Source organism: Lepisma saccharinum, chromosome 30 (assembly GCF_977018435.1).
Source record: "Lepisma saccharinum chromosome 30, izLepSacc3.1, whole genome shotgun sequence".
NCBI classification, from domain to species: domain Eukaryota; kingdom Metazoa; phylum Arthropoda; class Insecta; order Zygentoma; family Lepismatidae; genus Lepisma; species Lepisma saccharinum.
Window position 1 is genome coordinate 40,465,051 of NC_139258.1, and position 15,621 is coordinate 40,480,671.

A 15,621-nucleotide genomic window follows, 5' to 3' on the forward strand; every position below is an offset into this window, starting at 1 on the left:
AATTTGACCATAGAATAGAAAATCAGTGCCATGACATAGCATCTAATATCTTATTAAAATCAAAACCCATGATGCCTTTAACAGAGGAACAGATTGAAGATTTCAACAATGCCCGGTATGTGATTCTGAATTTTCAGATACAAATATCAAGGTGCATCACCATTCTCATACAAATGGTAAATTCAAAATGGCCCTGTGTAATAGCTGTAATATTAAGATCCAGAGACCAAAATTTGTCCCTATATTTTGCCATGGTGCATCCAATTATGATTTTCATCATTTGATCAGGTACGAGGGGTTTGACAAGCAGAATTTAAATATTTTAGCTGAAAATAATGAGAAATATATTGCCATTAGCAAGATAATTAAAGTTAATGGTGTTCCTATTCACTTAAGATTTCTTGATTCCTACAGAATTCTGTCCGCTAGCCTGGCTACACTGGCCAGTCAATTATCTGATGATCAATTGAAAATCACATGTGGTTTGTTTCCAAATCAGGACCTGAAATTAATTAGGCGGAAGGGTGTATACCCATATGACTATGTTACAGATTTTTCTAAATTTGATGAGTGTTCTCTGCCACCACAACAAGAGTTCTACAGCAAACTCAGAGCATCTGGAATCACTGATGAAGATTATCACCATGCCCAGTTGATATGGAACAATTTAAAATGCCAGACATTTGGTGATTATCACAAGGCATATTTAAACTTGATGTCACTCTCTTAGCTGATATACTTCAGGCATTTAGAAAATCATCGATGGAAAATTATATACTGGATCCAATGTATTTCTACAGTGCACCAGGCATAGCATGGTCTGCAATGTTTTTAAACACTAAAATGCAGTTGGATCTGATCGAAGATCAAGATATGTATCTGTTTATGGAACAATGTATAAGAGGAGGCATGGTGCAATGTTCTCAGAGATATGCCAGAGCAAATAACAAGTATATTCTCAATTATGATCCAGCCCTGCCATCAAATTATATACTGTATGTAGATGCCAACAGCCTGTATGGTTATGCTATGATGGATAAACTGCCATATGCAGGGCTTGAGTGGGTTGAAGATTTCAATATTGAAGATCTTCAGGATTTTGATGACAGTGACTATGGTCTATTCTTAGAGGTTGATCTGACAATTCCTGATGATTTACACAACAAATTTTCTGATCTGCCCCCAATTCCTGAGGTTGAGTGTTCACCTGGCTCTAAACAGAAGAAGCTAATGATGACTCTAGAGCCAAAACAGGATTATGTCATATTTAACAAAAACCTCCAGTTCCTGATGCATCATGGTGTTCAAGTGACCAAAGTTGGAAAAGTTTTGAGGTTCAGGCACTCAAGATGGTTGAAGCCATATATTGATACAAACACAGAGCTTCGAACATCTGCAATGAGCCAATTTGATAAGACCTTGTTTAAATTGATGGTCAATTCAGCGTATGGCAAAACCATAGAAAATGGCAGAAAACATACTAATGTTAAATTAATTACTGACACCAGCCTGAGCAAAAAATTGATAGCAAAGCCTAATTTCAATTACAGAAGAATTTATGATGAAAATATGGCACTCTTCAACATGAAAAAAACAAAGATTAAGTTTGATAAGCCTATTTATGTAGGGGCTGTGATATTGGAATTGGCCAAATTACACATGCTAAAGCTCCATTATGATGTGCTCAAGCCTATTTATGTTGATCGTGTAAAACTGATGTACATGGACACAGATAGCTTTATTCTTGATATTCAGACAGAAGATGTTTATCAAGATATGACACAGCCTGCATTGCTTGAATATTTTGATACCAGTGAACATACAAAGATTCAACCACACAACAAAAAGGTGCCTGGCAAGTTAAAAGATGAGACACTTGGTGATGTTATTGTGGCATTTGCTGGGTTAAGGGCCAAGATGTACAGATTTGAAACATGTAGTGGTGCTGTTGCAAAAAAAGCCAAGGGCATTGGCAGAGTAACTGTAGACAAAGAGTTCCAATTTAAAGATTACAAAAATTGTCTCAAATCATGTAGCACAATCAGAACATCAGAATGCAGAATTCAGAGTGAGGATCACTTGTTGACTACAAATGTTGTAAGAAAAGTGGCTCTGGACCCACATGATGATAAGAGATGCATTTTATCATGTGGCATACATACTCTACCATGGGGTCATTGTGATTTGAAAAGTGGCAAACAATGCCCAATTACAGAGCATGATTTGAAATAAATAAACATGCCTATGAACTTATTTGGGTTCAAAAAACAGGCTTTTATGGACCTGCCAACACTAGCACCCTCTTCTGATATACAATCTATGATATCTAAACTAAGTGCTTTGTTAATTATTCACCTGAACAGCATACTTAGAGATGTTGATGATGAAAGAGGTAAAACATTGTACATATTTAACAATAATTTAAATCATTACCAATTACCTGCAGGTGGTCAATTACAATTTATTACAACCCCCGAGGGTAATGTCAAGATTTCAATAGGGAGAAATATTTATAGAATTAAGCACTCAAACATGATTTCTGGCACTGTATATACTGTTTCTGCTGGTGACTGCTTATATATTGAGGTCCCGGGATCCTATGACAAGCTTATACCCTTTTTTATAGAATTATGAATTAGATATTCAATAATAAATAACCACTAAAACAAAATGCCTAATGATATATTTGGCCATACAAGGCATGAAGATCACAGTGATGAGATTCTGATGCTTGATGTCAGAGTCAAAAAATTAAGAAGTGATTTACAAGCTTTACAAACCACACTCAATGCCAGTCTTCTACTAGAAATTACAAATTTACAATCACAATGCATGGACCCTCTTCTTAAAATTGATTCAGAACTCAAATTGCTGCTTCAAAAATATACTGATTTGGCTACATTGGATAATTTTCAAAGTTTAGAGGAGGCTGTAGCAGCTCTTCAAGCCAAATTTAAGACCCAGGCCACCAACTCTGAGCAATTGAAACAACAATTGGAAGAACAGATTAATAATGTCCAGACACAGCTCCAAACAATTGTCAAAAGCATAAAATCACAAGAAGATTTTGATCTAGTGATTTCCACTCTAAAAGAACAGATTCAATCACTCCAGATACCTAATCTGGACCCCTTGAACAATGCATAGCCGAGGTTAAAGAAAAAATTGAGACACTTGAAAATTTTATGAACAACTTGCCATCTTCTGATGCTTTGAGTGCTATAACTAGGAGTGTTGCCAACATTAAGCTGCAACTTGAAACATATGAAGATTTTGGAAAAATTCAGAGTACCATAACTCATCTTGAAGGTACCATAGCAGCAGTGCAAAGTGATCTGACAAATGTACAAGAAACTCTAGAATCCCGCTTGCCTGGTATTGTAGACACCCTTGTCAGTGTCCAGCAACAGATCACAAAACTTGAAAACCTCAACACTGAATCTGAGCTATCTCATTTTCATCACTCGATTGATGATATCCAAACAAAGCTTGAAATTTTACAACAATCAACACCTACTCAGGCAGACATAACCCTGCTCCAAGATGCTATGCAAAGTGTGGCTGATGCTTCTGAATTAAATAATGTGAAATTGGCACTTGAATCTTTGCAGAATACTGTATCAAATCTGCCTACATCACAGGAACTTAAAAATATTAAGAGAGCTGTGAATCGCATATTGAAATCAGAAGATATCAAGAATATCCAGACAGAGATCAAACAACTTACTCAGACAGTGGCCACTCTACCAACTAATCAACATATTAATGAACTGCATGCCCTGTTTGAGGATATCAGAAGACAACTCCATGATCTTACTGCTCAAAATTCAAAATTGGCAGTTGTTGAAAATTTACAGCAAATTGTAGCTAATATCAAGCAACAGCTAGTAAGCATGGAATCCAACCAAGCAAATGCTATGTCTGTTTTTGCCACCCAGCTTCAAGAAATTGTGTAACAATACAAAAAACTTGTTGTGGACATAAAGATCAAGCCAGGCCATGATGATGTTGTTAGGACTATCAATGAGCATCTTGAATCTGTAACAAGTAGATTGCTTACAGCAGAAAAAGAAATAACTGGCATAATCGAGAATCCTAAACATACAGTAATTCTTGAATTGTACAGTATCCCCAACAAAGAATATGATTCACCATTTACACCAGGCGGCAAAATATATATACTGTCCCCTGCACAATTTTATTACCAGTTTTTTGTTGGGGGCACACTTAGACCAATCAAGATCAAATATTGGCTACAACCACAGGCACACCACTACCCTACCTTATCAATAACAAATGCTGACAACAAACCAAAAATCACCAGTGTAGAGTTAGAGGATTTTACAGACCCCAATACATTAGAGACATCTTATGCTGAAGATGATGGCTCTCTGGAATTTAATATACAAATAGGAGACAAACTGTATTTAGAAAATCCTGTAGTATCAGCTGCTGAACACCCTATAGTTGCAATATTCTTGTTTACATACTATGTCTAGACAAATTATTGTTGATGAATTACACAGACAACCAGACATAATTATAAGAGACTGCCAGTGGTTACAAAAGGCATAGATGATTTATGCAGTGTGACTTGGTTGAGATGGCAAGTGGACAGCTGAAAAACTAAGACAAAATCAACAAGGGCTACAAGTATCTACTCACTGTCATAGATACATTTTCAAAATTTGCCTGGGCTGTGCCACTCAAATCCAAGACTGGAAAATGTGTTACTGAAGCCTTCAGGACAATCATCAATCAGAGTGGAAGATCACCGCGCTATTTGCAAACAGATAATGGCAAAGAATTCTATAATTAGGTGTTCCAACAATTTATTAAAAGCCAGTCAATACAAAATTACTCGAGTTACAGTGATCTCAAGGCCTCTATTGTAGAGAGATTCAACAAAACCCTAAAAAATCATATGTATAAACAATTTACACTTCAAGGTAATTATAAATGGCTTAATATTCTTCCAGAACATTTAGATAGATATAACAACTCGGTCCATTCCACAATCAACATGAAACCCTCTGAAGTAACTTCATCTGATGAGCAAAAATTGATCAGCACTGTTTATTATCCTAGATACCAGCCAACAACAAGAAAAGCCAAATACAAGGTAGGTGATCAAGTAAGAATCAGCAAATATAAGCATTTATTCAAAAGAGGTTTTACCAGAAACTGGAGCACTGAATTATTTACAGTGGTTCAAGTTAAACCTGGGACCCTTAACACATATATAATAAAAGACCACCGAGGAGAAATTCTCAAAGGCAGGTTTTATGAAGAAGAACTCAGCAAAACTAAGAAGCCTGACACATATCTCATAGAAAAAATCATCCGCAGAAAAGGCAACAAGATACTTGTCAGATGGCTAGGACTTCCAGAACACAGCTGGATCGATGCAGACAAAGTGATACTATGAACACCTGGGATGTTATAAAAATACTACCAGATCCTGAACAGCAGAATAAGAGAAATGGCAAACTGCTGCCTGATAATATTAGATGTCTTACTGTTGGGCCATCGGCTTGTGGTAAAACTACACTAATGATTGATAATTTTTTATTGGCACCCAACTGGTTAGACTGGAAAAACAGGCACTTGTATGTCTTCTCAAAGAGCTTGGAACAATTAAAATATCAGCAGCTGATGAAGCTATATGATGGACTGGATATAGCCACTTTTGAATCAGATGTTAAGCCACTCCATGACTGTCTTGATAACTCTGTTGTTGTGTTTGATGATATTATACTGGATAATCAAAACAAGGTTAGAACTTTTTTTACACAGGGGCGGCACAAAAACATAGATTGCTTCTACCTGGCACAGACTTTTTCTAAAATTCCAAAGCAGCTGATCCGAGACAACAGCAATTTTATATGTGTGTTTCATCAAGATCATACCAACCTCAAACACATACATGATGAATATGTAGGTGGGGACTTGAGCTACAATGATTTTTCCAAGTTTTACAGTAGGTGCTGGAATCAAGACAGTTATGGGTTTGTCACAATTGATATGACAAGGAAACCCAATAGTGGTAAATACAGAAATAAAATCAACAATTTTCTAGACATTGAAACATATATAAATAACCATGAAAAGGCCAATTATTGATGATCTTAAATTAAGAGATTATCTTGTAAAAAGATTTAAGGGATGGAAATCAGAGAACCGAGGAATCTATGAACAACACAAGCAAACAGAACAACCTATTATTGATGCTATTAGTGAATTAGGTAAAAATATCAAAACTGTTACAGAGCAAAATCAAAATTTGATCACAGAGCTTGTACCTGTAGCTGCTAGGAACATATTAGATTATCCAATCACCCCATTTCTAGTATTCATACACCTCGTACTGTTGCCCCTCGAAGAATTGAAGCTACTCAGGATCCTATTGAATTGGGTCTTCTTGCTCAAAAATATTTAAGCACACCTAAAGACAACAAAGATGAGGTCTTTGGCCTATATGCTGACACAGAGCGTGATGGTAGCATCATACATAGAATTGGCAATTTCAGAGTAACATTTATGGGAGATGATCTAATTGTATATTCAGAATCTCATCTTGGCGAAAGAGGTGGTTTTTTTAAGTATCCCGGAGCACCTGGATTGTGGGAACTGATGACTCGGAAGAGACCTGGCAGCTATACAGATCAAGATTATGAGCACTACAAAGAAATATTAATAAAATCAGATGCTCTATACCAGAACAATGATCCCACACAAAAAAGAGTCAAGTCTAGCAGTGGAGCAAAATACAACAACTTAATCAAGCCCATATGGTCACAGATCAAGACAGGTAGTGGAATCAAACAGTACAACACCCTGCCTAAAGAATTTGTCTGGGTTGATGATGTCAGGAAACTTGTAGATAGTTTGCTGGTGATAGCTGGGGAGGAAAATGCTGGCAACCACAATTTTTACAATGAAAAGGTTGGAATTATGGACATGATAAGAACCAAATTGTCTAATTTTATAGTGAATGACACTAAGGGCATTGGATATCTTATAAAAATTATTAATACTCTACCACCTAAATTTTGGAATATCTCTGAGGGTCGGGGGCTGGTTAATGACATCATAAACAAGCTGCCATTTGAACTACACATTCCAGGCTATCAGTATTGTGGTCCAGGTACAAAATTGGACCATAGATTAAACAGAGGTGACCCTGGTGTTAATCCCCTAGATGCTGCTTGTAGAGACCATGACATAGCATACAACACACATTCTGATCTTGAGAGGCGACATGTTGCAGACAAGAAATTAGAAGAGGCTGCATTTGGTAGATTTGTAAGCAAAGATGCTTCTTTAAGTGAAAAAATAGCAGCATTGGGGACCACCATAGCTATGAACACCAAACAAAAACTGGGGTGGGGGTTGTGATAAATTAAATAAATTTAAGCCTCTTAATTAAACTATGTAATCCCAGAATATATATATATATAATAAACCTAGGATGAAGGCAAAGGGTGTTATGTATCAGATACCTTATGCAGGTCTTAAATCTCTTAAAACTGTTGATAGCCTTTTAACCAAAAAGCAGTGCAAGAAAAAAAATTATTGTCTTGCCAAGGGCCATGGTATGAAATTATTACTTAGTACCCCTCAATTAAAAAAATTACAGCAATCTAGAAAAAACCACATGTGGGTGGCTTCATATTTACTATCCCGGCCATCTTAGCAGCACTTGGGGCTGTGGGGAGCTTGGCTGGGGGATCAGCTGCTATAGCAAAAACAGTAATAGATGCCAAGAAGAATAAGGCAGAATTAGATAAATTGAAGAGCCATAACCTGGCTATGGAAAAACAAGGCAAAGGTGTTAAGAGAGCCATGAATAAGTTTAAAAAAAACAAGAGCCCCTTACGAACCAAGATATTGAAGCTTTAATCAAGCCACTGGGCATCAAAAATTTTAGAGGTGTGTACATGTCTGATTCTTTACCAGAACAACCACTCAACAAAGAGTGTGGCATAGTTAATTTGGATAAGTACAAAAATCAGGGCACTCACTGGATCTGTTATCTTAAATATTTAAAAGATGAGGCATTTGTGTTTGATTCATTTGGAGGTATTCCACCTGAAAATTTAGTAAAATATCTAAAATCAACTAAGCTTTATTACTATAATGACCGTCTTCAAAACTTCAAAGATGTTAATTGTGGACATCTGTGTTTATCTGTTCTTAGATATCTGTCTCAAATAAATAAACCATCAATTGAAGATTTTCAAAAGGCCCTGTGGTATCTGAAACATCATGGGAGTATTCCATCGCACCAGCCAAAATTCAATATTGAAACTTAGATTACATGATGATATAGTGTATCCCAAAACAATAGCTCTCAGAGCATTTTATGGCATGTACTTGATCCCTAATATTACACACCACAACAACACAATTGCAGTTGGTGATCAAAAGATTGTCATCACTCCAGGGCAGTATAATCTGTCCACTCTAAATGCTCAGTTACCGAGAGGTATAGTGTTAACTCAAAATTCTGTCACTCACAGAGTAGAGATTGTGTCTGCTACAGAAACAGTGGATCTGGGTACTATAGGAGAGCTGTTAGGCTTTGAGAACAACACAAAACTTGAACCAGCCATCAAACACACTGCTATTAATATACCTAAATTCTTAGCTATAGAGACTCTGAATATTCACTGTAATGTGGCCGAGGGTATGATCACCAAATCAAATGGCATAGGCACTCACAAACAAACTGGCATCATTGCAACATTCAAACCTAACTCTGAATTTATGGAGCCAATCATCTACACTCCATCCCCAACATTATGTTTTCCTGTGTGTCATAATAGAATAGATTACATTGAGTTGATGGTCACTAATGAAAAAGAAGAATTAGTTGATTTTGCTGGAGCCACAACAACTGCTATCATAGAGATTAATATTTAAATAAAAATACATACAAAAAAATGGAAAATATTGAAGTTATGAGCTACAATCATTCCCTCCAAACAGGAGGACATTTGCAAATGTAAATCAACCCAACACAGAGATTGAGGTTGATCTTGATGTAGGGGATGGCTTTATACACCCCCACAGAACAGATCTATACATAAAATTTGATGTTGTAAAGCTCGATGGTACAGATTATCCGGCAAATTCAAATATAAGATTGGTAGACAATTTTGTGCCGCATCTGTTCTCTGAAATTGAGATCAGAAAACATGGTGTTGTTATAAACAGAGTAGATTACCCTGGTATTACTTCTACAGCTTTGGCCACACTAAAATTATCCGAGGCTTCTTACTACAAAATAGGTGGATTTGAAGCTGGTGATAAAATATTGTCCAAGAGCCACACAGTGCTGTTCCCCATGCGCCTGTTGCCAGGATTCTTCTCAGATTACAAAGATATTATGTGGAAGGGTGGTTTAAGAATTACATTTAGAAGAGCTGCCAATGATAATAATGCTTTAATGAGGTACAGTTCATTAAACTCTACAGGGGAAGCTCTGCCTAATACTCTACCTGATGAAGGCAAATGCCTTATTCAGACTATGGAGCTAAGAATTCCAGTTGTTGAATATGAAGCCAGCTATGCTCTTAAATACAAAGCAGATATCCTAAAACATCCACAGGTGCGTTTACAATTTTATACATATCAATGTGTGCAATGTGTACCTATTATGAATTTGATGCTACAAACTCATTCTCCAGTATACAATATGACATGCCAGATTTTGTGGTGGTACTGTTTCAGACTGGAAGAGACAATAATCAGGAAAAAAATTCAAGTAAATTTGATAACTGCAACATCAAAAACATATATCTTAAAAATGGCAGAAATGAGGTGTTTCCTAGAGAAAATTATAATTTAAACATGTCCAAGGATGATTTTCTTAAATTATATGAAGCATTTACAGCATACAAAAGGGTCACAACTGGCAATACTGACATGTATTACACACCAGATGAATTCAAAGCACAGAGACCCATGTTTGTCATCAACACCTCAAAAAGAAAACAAGTTGTGGTTAATGACAGGACAAACATTAAAATTATCTGTGAATTATATGATACACTCCCTGATGACACCATATGTAGTGTTATTCTTATAGGTGAAAAATCATATGTTTATGATGTAAGAAATGAGAGAGTCACAGAGCAATTCTAGAAAGCCTCTGCACAATGCATTGTCTTAGTACTAGATATGCAAGTTGGGCCTGGTGCCCAATTAAAATATTGAGCATATTCCAGGTAACATATTAACATAACAGCAACAAGTATTTAAGCATATATTTTATTATACTACTGTGTAAGCAAAAGCTCATATGAGCATTTTTGGTTTAGTTTTAAGTGTGGCCATAACAATATCAAGAGGGGTATATTTTTGACAAGTTTATGGACAACAATCTCACAGATTCAGCCTTTGCACACATGGCCGAATCAATCTGTTGAGGCTTCTTCATTTGTACACTAGAATTCAGGATTCTTGGGATTTTGACAGAGTAGCACGCTGTAAGCAATAAGATCATATGGGTACTTGACATAGTTTTAAGTGTAGCCAAATCTGTCTGTTGAGGCTTCTTCATTTGTACACTAGGATTCAGGATTCTTGGGATTGAGAGCATATCACACCTGAGAAATTGGGGCATATGGGCATCTTGGCATAGTTTTAAGTGTAGCCAAATCGGGCTGTTTAATCATATGGTTCTTTATTTGTTGTGCTTATAATAGTACCAAATACACTACTTAGGAGGACCAGGATCGAAATTTTGGGGGAGAAGGGTGGAAAGCACCTCGCCCGTTTGAAAATTTTATCTTGAGACGGCGATGTCAATGCATGCAGGTTCTATCTTATGCGATGTGAAAATACTGCCTTAAATGTATTTTGCAACAATAAACTCAGTCCTTTATGAACAGGTTTCCCTGTTAAACTTTTAAAATGTAATTGCAATCTTTTTATGCTGCGAATATTATGCTACAACCTATTTGGCAAGAATACTTTGCCAAGGGGAGGAATTGCCACAACCTGACTTAAATGGTTTGCTTTGATTTGCTTTGTTTTATTTTACACCGCTTTTCTTCCACTTTCGGCTAAGATTGATGAAAGGACAATCACAAAGATACATAAACAGGACACAACAGAAGCCACATAGAGGATTAGATACTAGCTGTACTGTGATTCAAGAGCCTCTTTAGCCTGCAAGAATGTAGTAAGGCATTGCGTGGAAGAGAGGTTGACATTTGGGGGCTTAAGGGAAAATCGCCTTTTACACCTCTCCCTTAAAATGGAGTTACACAGGTGATTTCACATACCTGAATTTTGCAATGGCTGCAAAACGGCCGAATGTAAATATCGTAGATCCCGCTTGTGGTATTCCCATTCTGCAGCCAGTCCCAGCAGTCTCTCGGCAAGAAATCTGGTTCGCAGAATTCTGAAAATGGATGTATCTTTACTTATTATAAATTTATTTACTAGAAAGAATAGTAACAATAATTATGATTACCATAGATATAATTGCTCTAATAATTACTCTACAATAATAAAGCAAGTACATAGTAATAGAATAAATCAATTGTATTACAAATGAAATATTATCAAGTATTATTACAAAAACATAGACTGTGATACTCGATCCAACAGATGAGTGACTATCCAGAACGACTGTTTTCCATTATTGTTTTTACGTTTCATACAGTTAGTTATTGTTTTTGTAACGATATTGTACTGGAATGCTTATTAACTGAAATTTATATTTACCATCATAAACTAAAGGCTTGTTGTGTTTTATCTATAACCAAATAAATAATATAAATTTGGAAGAGGATTGGCGGATCAGCCAGATATCCTCGCAATGTCTCTGCCTAGAAATTATATTAATGATACGAAAAACAACAAAAAATGCATGCAAACATTGCACGTCATTAACAAAGAGCGGATAAATTAACTGTGCGTTCCAACTTTACGTAATCAAACAAACATGCAAAAGTATAATGGTAATTTTAAACTTATCTATAAAATACCAAATCTTTCACTGTAGAATCTGCATACTTGATCCAGGTCTTGAGCATGAGTGTAATTTGTGATTGTCCCTTTATCTAAGTATTATATATACAAGAATAACAGAAATGCGATTAAAACAACAACAAAAATACAAAATCAACAATCCACACAAACTCGAGTGTTAAAAATTAGTACATCAGTCTTGTCCAGAAATGAGTACTTCTGTATTCTGCTCTATTTAATCCTTGATAATTATCAACAATGGGACAATCAACAATATGGTCTATGCTGCCAATACTTAAGTGAACCTTGCACAATTAATGTCTGGAATTTAAGATATATATATATATATATTCAATTAAATCATAAGTTAAAAACAGAAAACTGCTTTGGGATCAGTCGCAGTGTAGTAGTAAAACAACGAGTACAATTTTTCAGATTTTGTGGTGAAATAATAATATTTAACATTTAGGAAATCAATGATAGATTTAATAAAACAACTTTTTTTTTCTGTGAACAAAAGGGACTAAGACGTAACTCTTCGCTCGTTTATGCCGTCGAGCGTCTGTTTTTATCTCAAACAATATTCCGAAATTCTAAACAAAGTCAACACTCTACACACACACAAATGGGTTGCTCTTCTGAAAAATCCCCCTCCGATGATGTCAGAATTGTGAAGAGTGTCTGTGTCCATATCATTCATTCCGACTACTGCTTGTACGCTAGAAAAGAAATGTAATCAAGGAGTCTGTTAAATTAAAATGGACATAAATCACAACAAATTACATTTCTTCAGACAGCGTAAAGGTTTTTTTTAAATCACACGATAGCAATAATTTCTGATGGCATGTTTTAGGTTTATGGGAAAAAGATAAAATACATTTTCACACCCCATACCTTCACAATTTCTACTCAGTGACTTTTCTTAGTGTCTGTAAGAGACGGTTGGGTGGGGTGGGGGCTTCTAGATACACTTAGCAAAAGTGTAGAGATGTATGTTATCAGAACGCGCACTTGGCGTGATGTGCTACGGAAGTGGATTTTTAGCTTCAGGAAATTGCGCAATCACGAACCGCTGTTTGTAACAAGAACACACAGGCTGAAAAAATATGGTTTGCATAATCTGATGTATAGAACATGTACGTTTTCAGAGCGAGAGGGAACAATAACAAAAAGACAAGATTCCTGTTTTTTTGAGGAGTCGAACTAAGGATCATGCAATTTATTCTCACCCCATTTGTTCTGTAAGTACCGCCAGTTGGGAATGACCCAATTTCTCTTCATATACATCTTCATATACATCGCTAATAGATGTCACTCTGTGAGTGACATCTATTAGCGATTTGAAAAACTAAGTGATCAAACTTTTCTAACCTTTTTCAATAGGTCATCATCTTTCTTATCTGTTTTTAGTGAATGACATTAGAGAGCAAATTAACTAATCGTAAAGACGTCTTATTCGCTAAAATATATTTTTAATTCTTGTTGATCAAACCGCCAAATCATAATTTAATCTAATCAAAAGACAAATGTAATTTGAGGGATGTAAAGAAAGAAAACATTAGGAGAAGACACATGAAAAACAAGAGTTAGGAATCTCTAAGAGTTCAGAAAGATGGATTCCTAGAATTTCGGAAGGTGCATTTTATGAGTCATTTTTTTTTTTAAAAAAAAGTATTTTTCTAACATTTCTAAGCGGAGTAGCTACTTCTTCTTTCAAGTAGCTTTCTATTCTGTCCTCTTAACGAAGGCTTAATGCTCGAACCACCAGGCGCTAAGCGCTTGGCTACGTGGAAACCCTGGCAAAGAGGTTCATAGGTTAAGCTAGGTTGAGAAATAGATTAACAAGATAGGACGAGTTATGGTCAACGACCGTACGAACCTCAAGATCGTCTGCGGTTTTCACGATGCTACACATCTTCCTTAGCAAGTAAAGTTTCGGCAACACCTAAATTCTCACTTTCACGAGCTGAAAAACAGTCCATGAAAGAGTGTGAGGATGTGTAAAATATAGGTTTGGAAGTGGCATAATACAGAGCAGTGGGTGGCAAATAGCCCATGCCACTGAGCGGGGGAAATCCATTTTCATGAGGATTCTCAAAATCATGTCCCGAAAATACAGCCATAAAAGAGTACCAGGAGATGACAAAATAGGTTTGGAAATAGTGTAATACAGGGCAATGGGGCAATAAGCATCAAAGTACACAACCCCTGAAAGGGGGGAAATTGGGCAACGTCTCAATCCTCATTTTCATGAGGAAATCCTCAAAATCATGAGTTGAAAAACAGCCATAAAAGAGGACAAGGAAATGACAAATAGGTATACAAATGGCATAAAAGAGAGCAATTCTTGACAAATAATATGGACCGTAGAGTGCGCGGAGCCGTCATTTTGTTATATTTCTGTTTCATTTGTTCCAGATTGATGGAAACATTATTAATTAATCTTGCCACCAGAGGTCAATAGAATCGGTTACGCAATGACGTAATAAGGAAGCCTCGGTGCGACCTCGCAGCCCTTCAGGCAGCGCATTTTGAATTCTGACCCAGGGAGAGGAAGTTGTTTTCCTCAAGGTAGACACTGTGTGAAGGTGTCCGAGAAACCACGATATGGAGGAGAAGCAGAGGCGTATATTCGGGGCTACCTAGGCTATCTGCGAAGCCCAGACTCAGTGAATAAAATACAGAAAAAAATATCTATCACAAAATGTGCAAAAAATTGTTCATTTCAATAAGAAGATGAACCTGATTTCTTAGAGGAGTTGGAAACATTGCCCGCTTTCTTTGAATTCGCGAGACGGCTGGCCCGTCTGCGGGAAACTCCACGGGGCTAATGGGCAATCTTGGCAGATCTACCACAAAGAGCACCCGATCAATGTTGCTAACCAATTTTTCCCAGCATGTTATTTCCCCAGGATCGGGGAATTGTGGAGCCAAACTGTTACAGGAGAGAGAACAGGGTAGCATATGGCGGGGGGGGAACCCTCTGAACTTCCTCAACAGTCTGGGTCAATGTTGCAAACAAATTTTTCCCAGCATGTAATTTTCCAAGGAATGGGGAATTTTGAAGCCAAAATATCGCAGGCAAGCGGAAAGTGTGTCACATGGCATGGCCATGAACATCATTGAACACTTGCAGAAGAGTTGAAAAAGAGGTCGTTGACCTTCAAGCAACTAGAGATACACTGGGGAGTAGAAAATTGTTGGCTGAGCGGGAATGGTTTATGAGTGCATCTAAAAATTACCGAAATGAAGGACCAGTTCTAGTCTAGATCGCGTCGAGTGGTCTTGGTGCGTGGAATTTATTTAGAGGCAGCGTGTGAATACAGTATTGAGTGGATTGTATTTTTGTGAATGATATGTGCTGTGCTGTGTAGTGAACTAAAATGAGGGACATAATTAACAAGCTGTCTATTCGGCTTAGGAATGACGATAAGCTCCAAATCGTTGTGGAATTTTCTTGCATGCCCACTTTATGAACAGATAAGCTAATGGGGATCGGACCTACAGTTAAAGTGGTATCTAAACCACCATGTATCGAACCCGGGACCCCTTAGTTTCAAGGCAACGACGTTACCACTGCGCCAAGAATGAGTACCCGAACTTAAAATCATGAAAATAGGTAAGTTGAAATTTTAT

General features: G+C 36.8%; 1 protein-coding gene across 3 annotated transcripts in view; it reads right to left on the bottom strand.

Moving 5' to 3' along the window:
* Positions 1 to 15,621, bottom strand: part of LOC145981701 (techylectin-5A-like) — a 268,003-nt gene that overhangs the window by 68,785 nt on the left and 183,597 nt on the right. For all 3 annotated transcript variants that reach the window (XM_083115101.1, XM_083115102.1, XM_083115100.1), the window contains one exon: positions 11,295 to 11,413. In XM_083115101.1, coding sequence (XP_082971227.1) covers positions 11,295 to 11,413 — 119 coding nt within the window. The remainder of the gene's footprint in view (positions 1 to 11,294; positions 11,414 to 15,621) is intronic.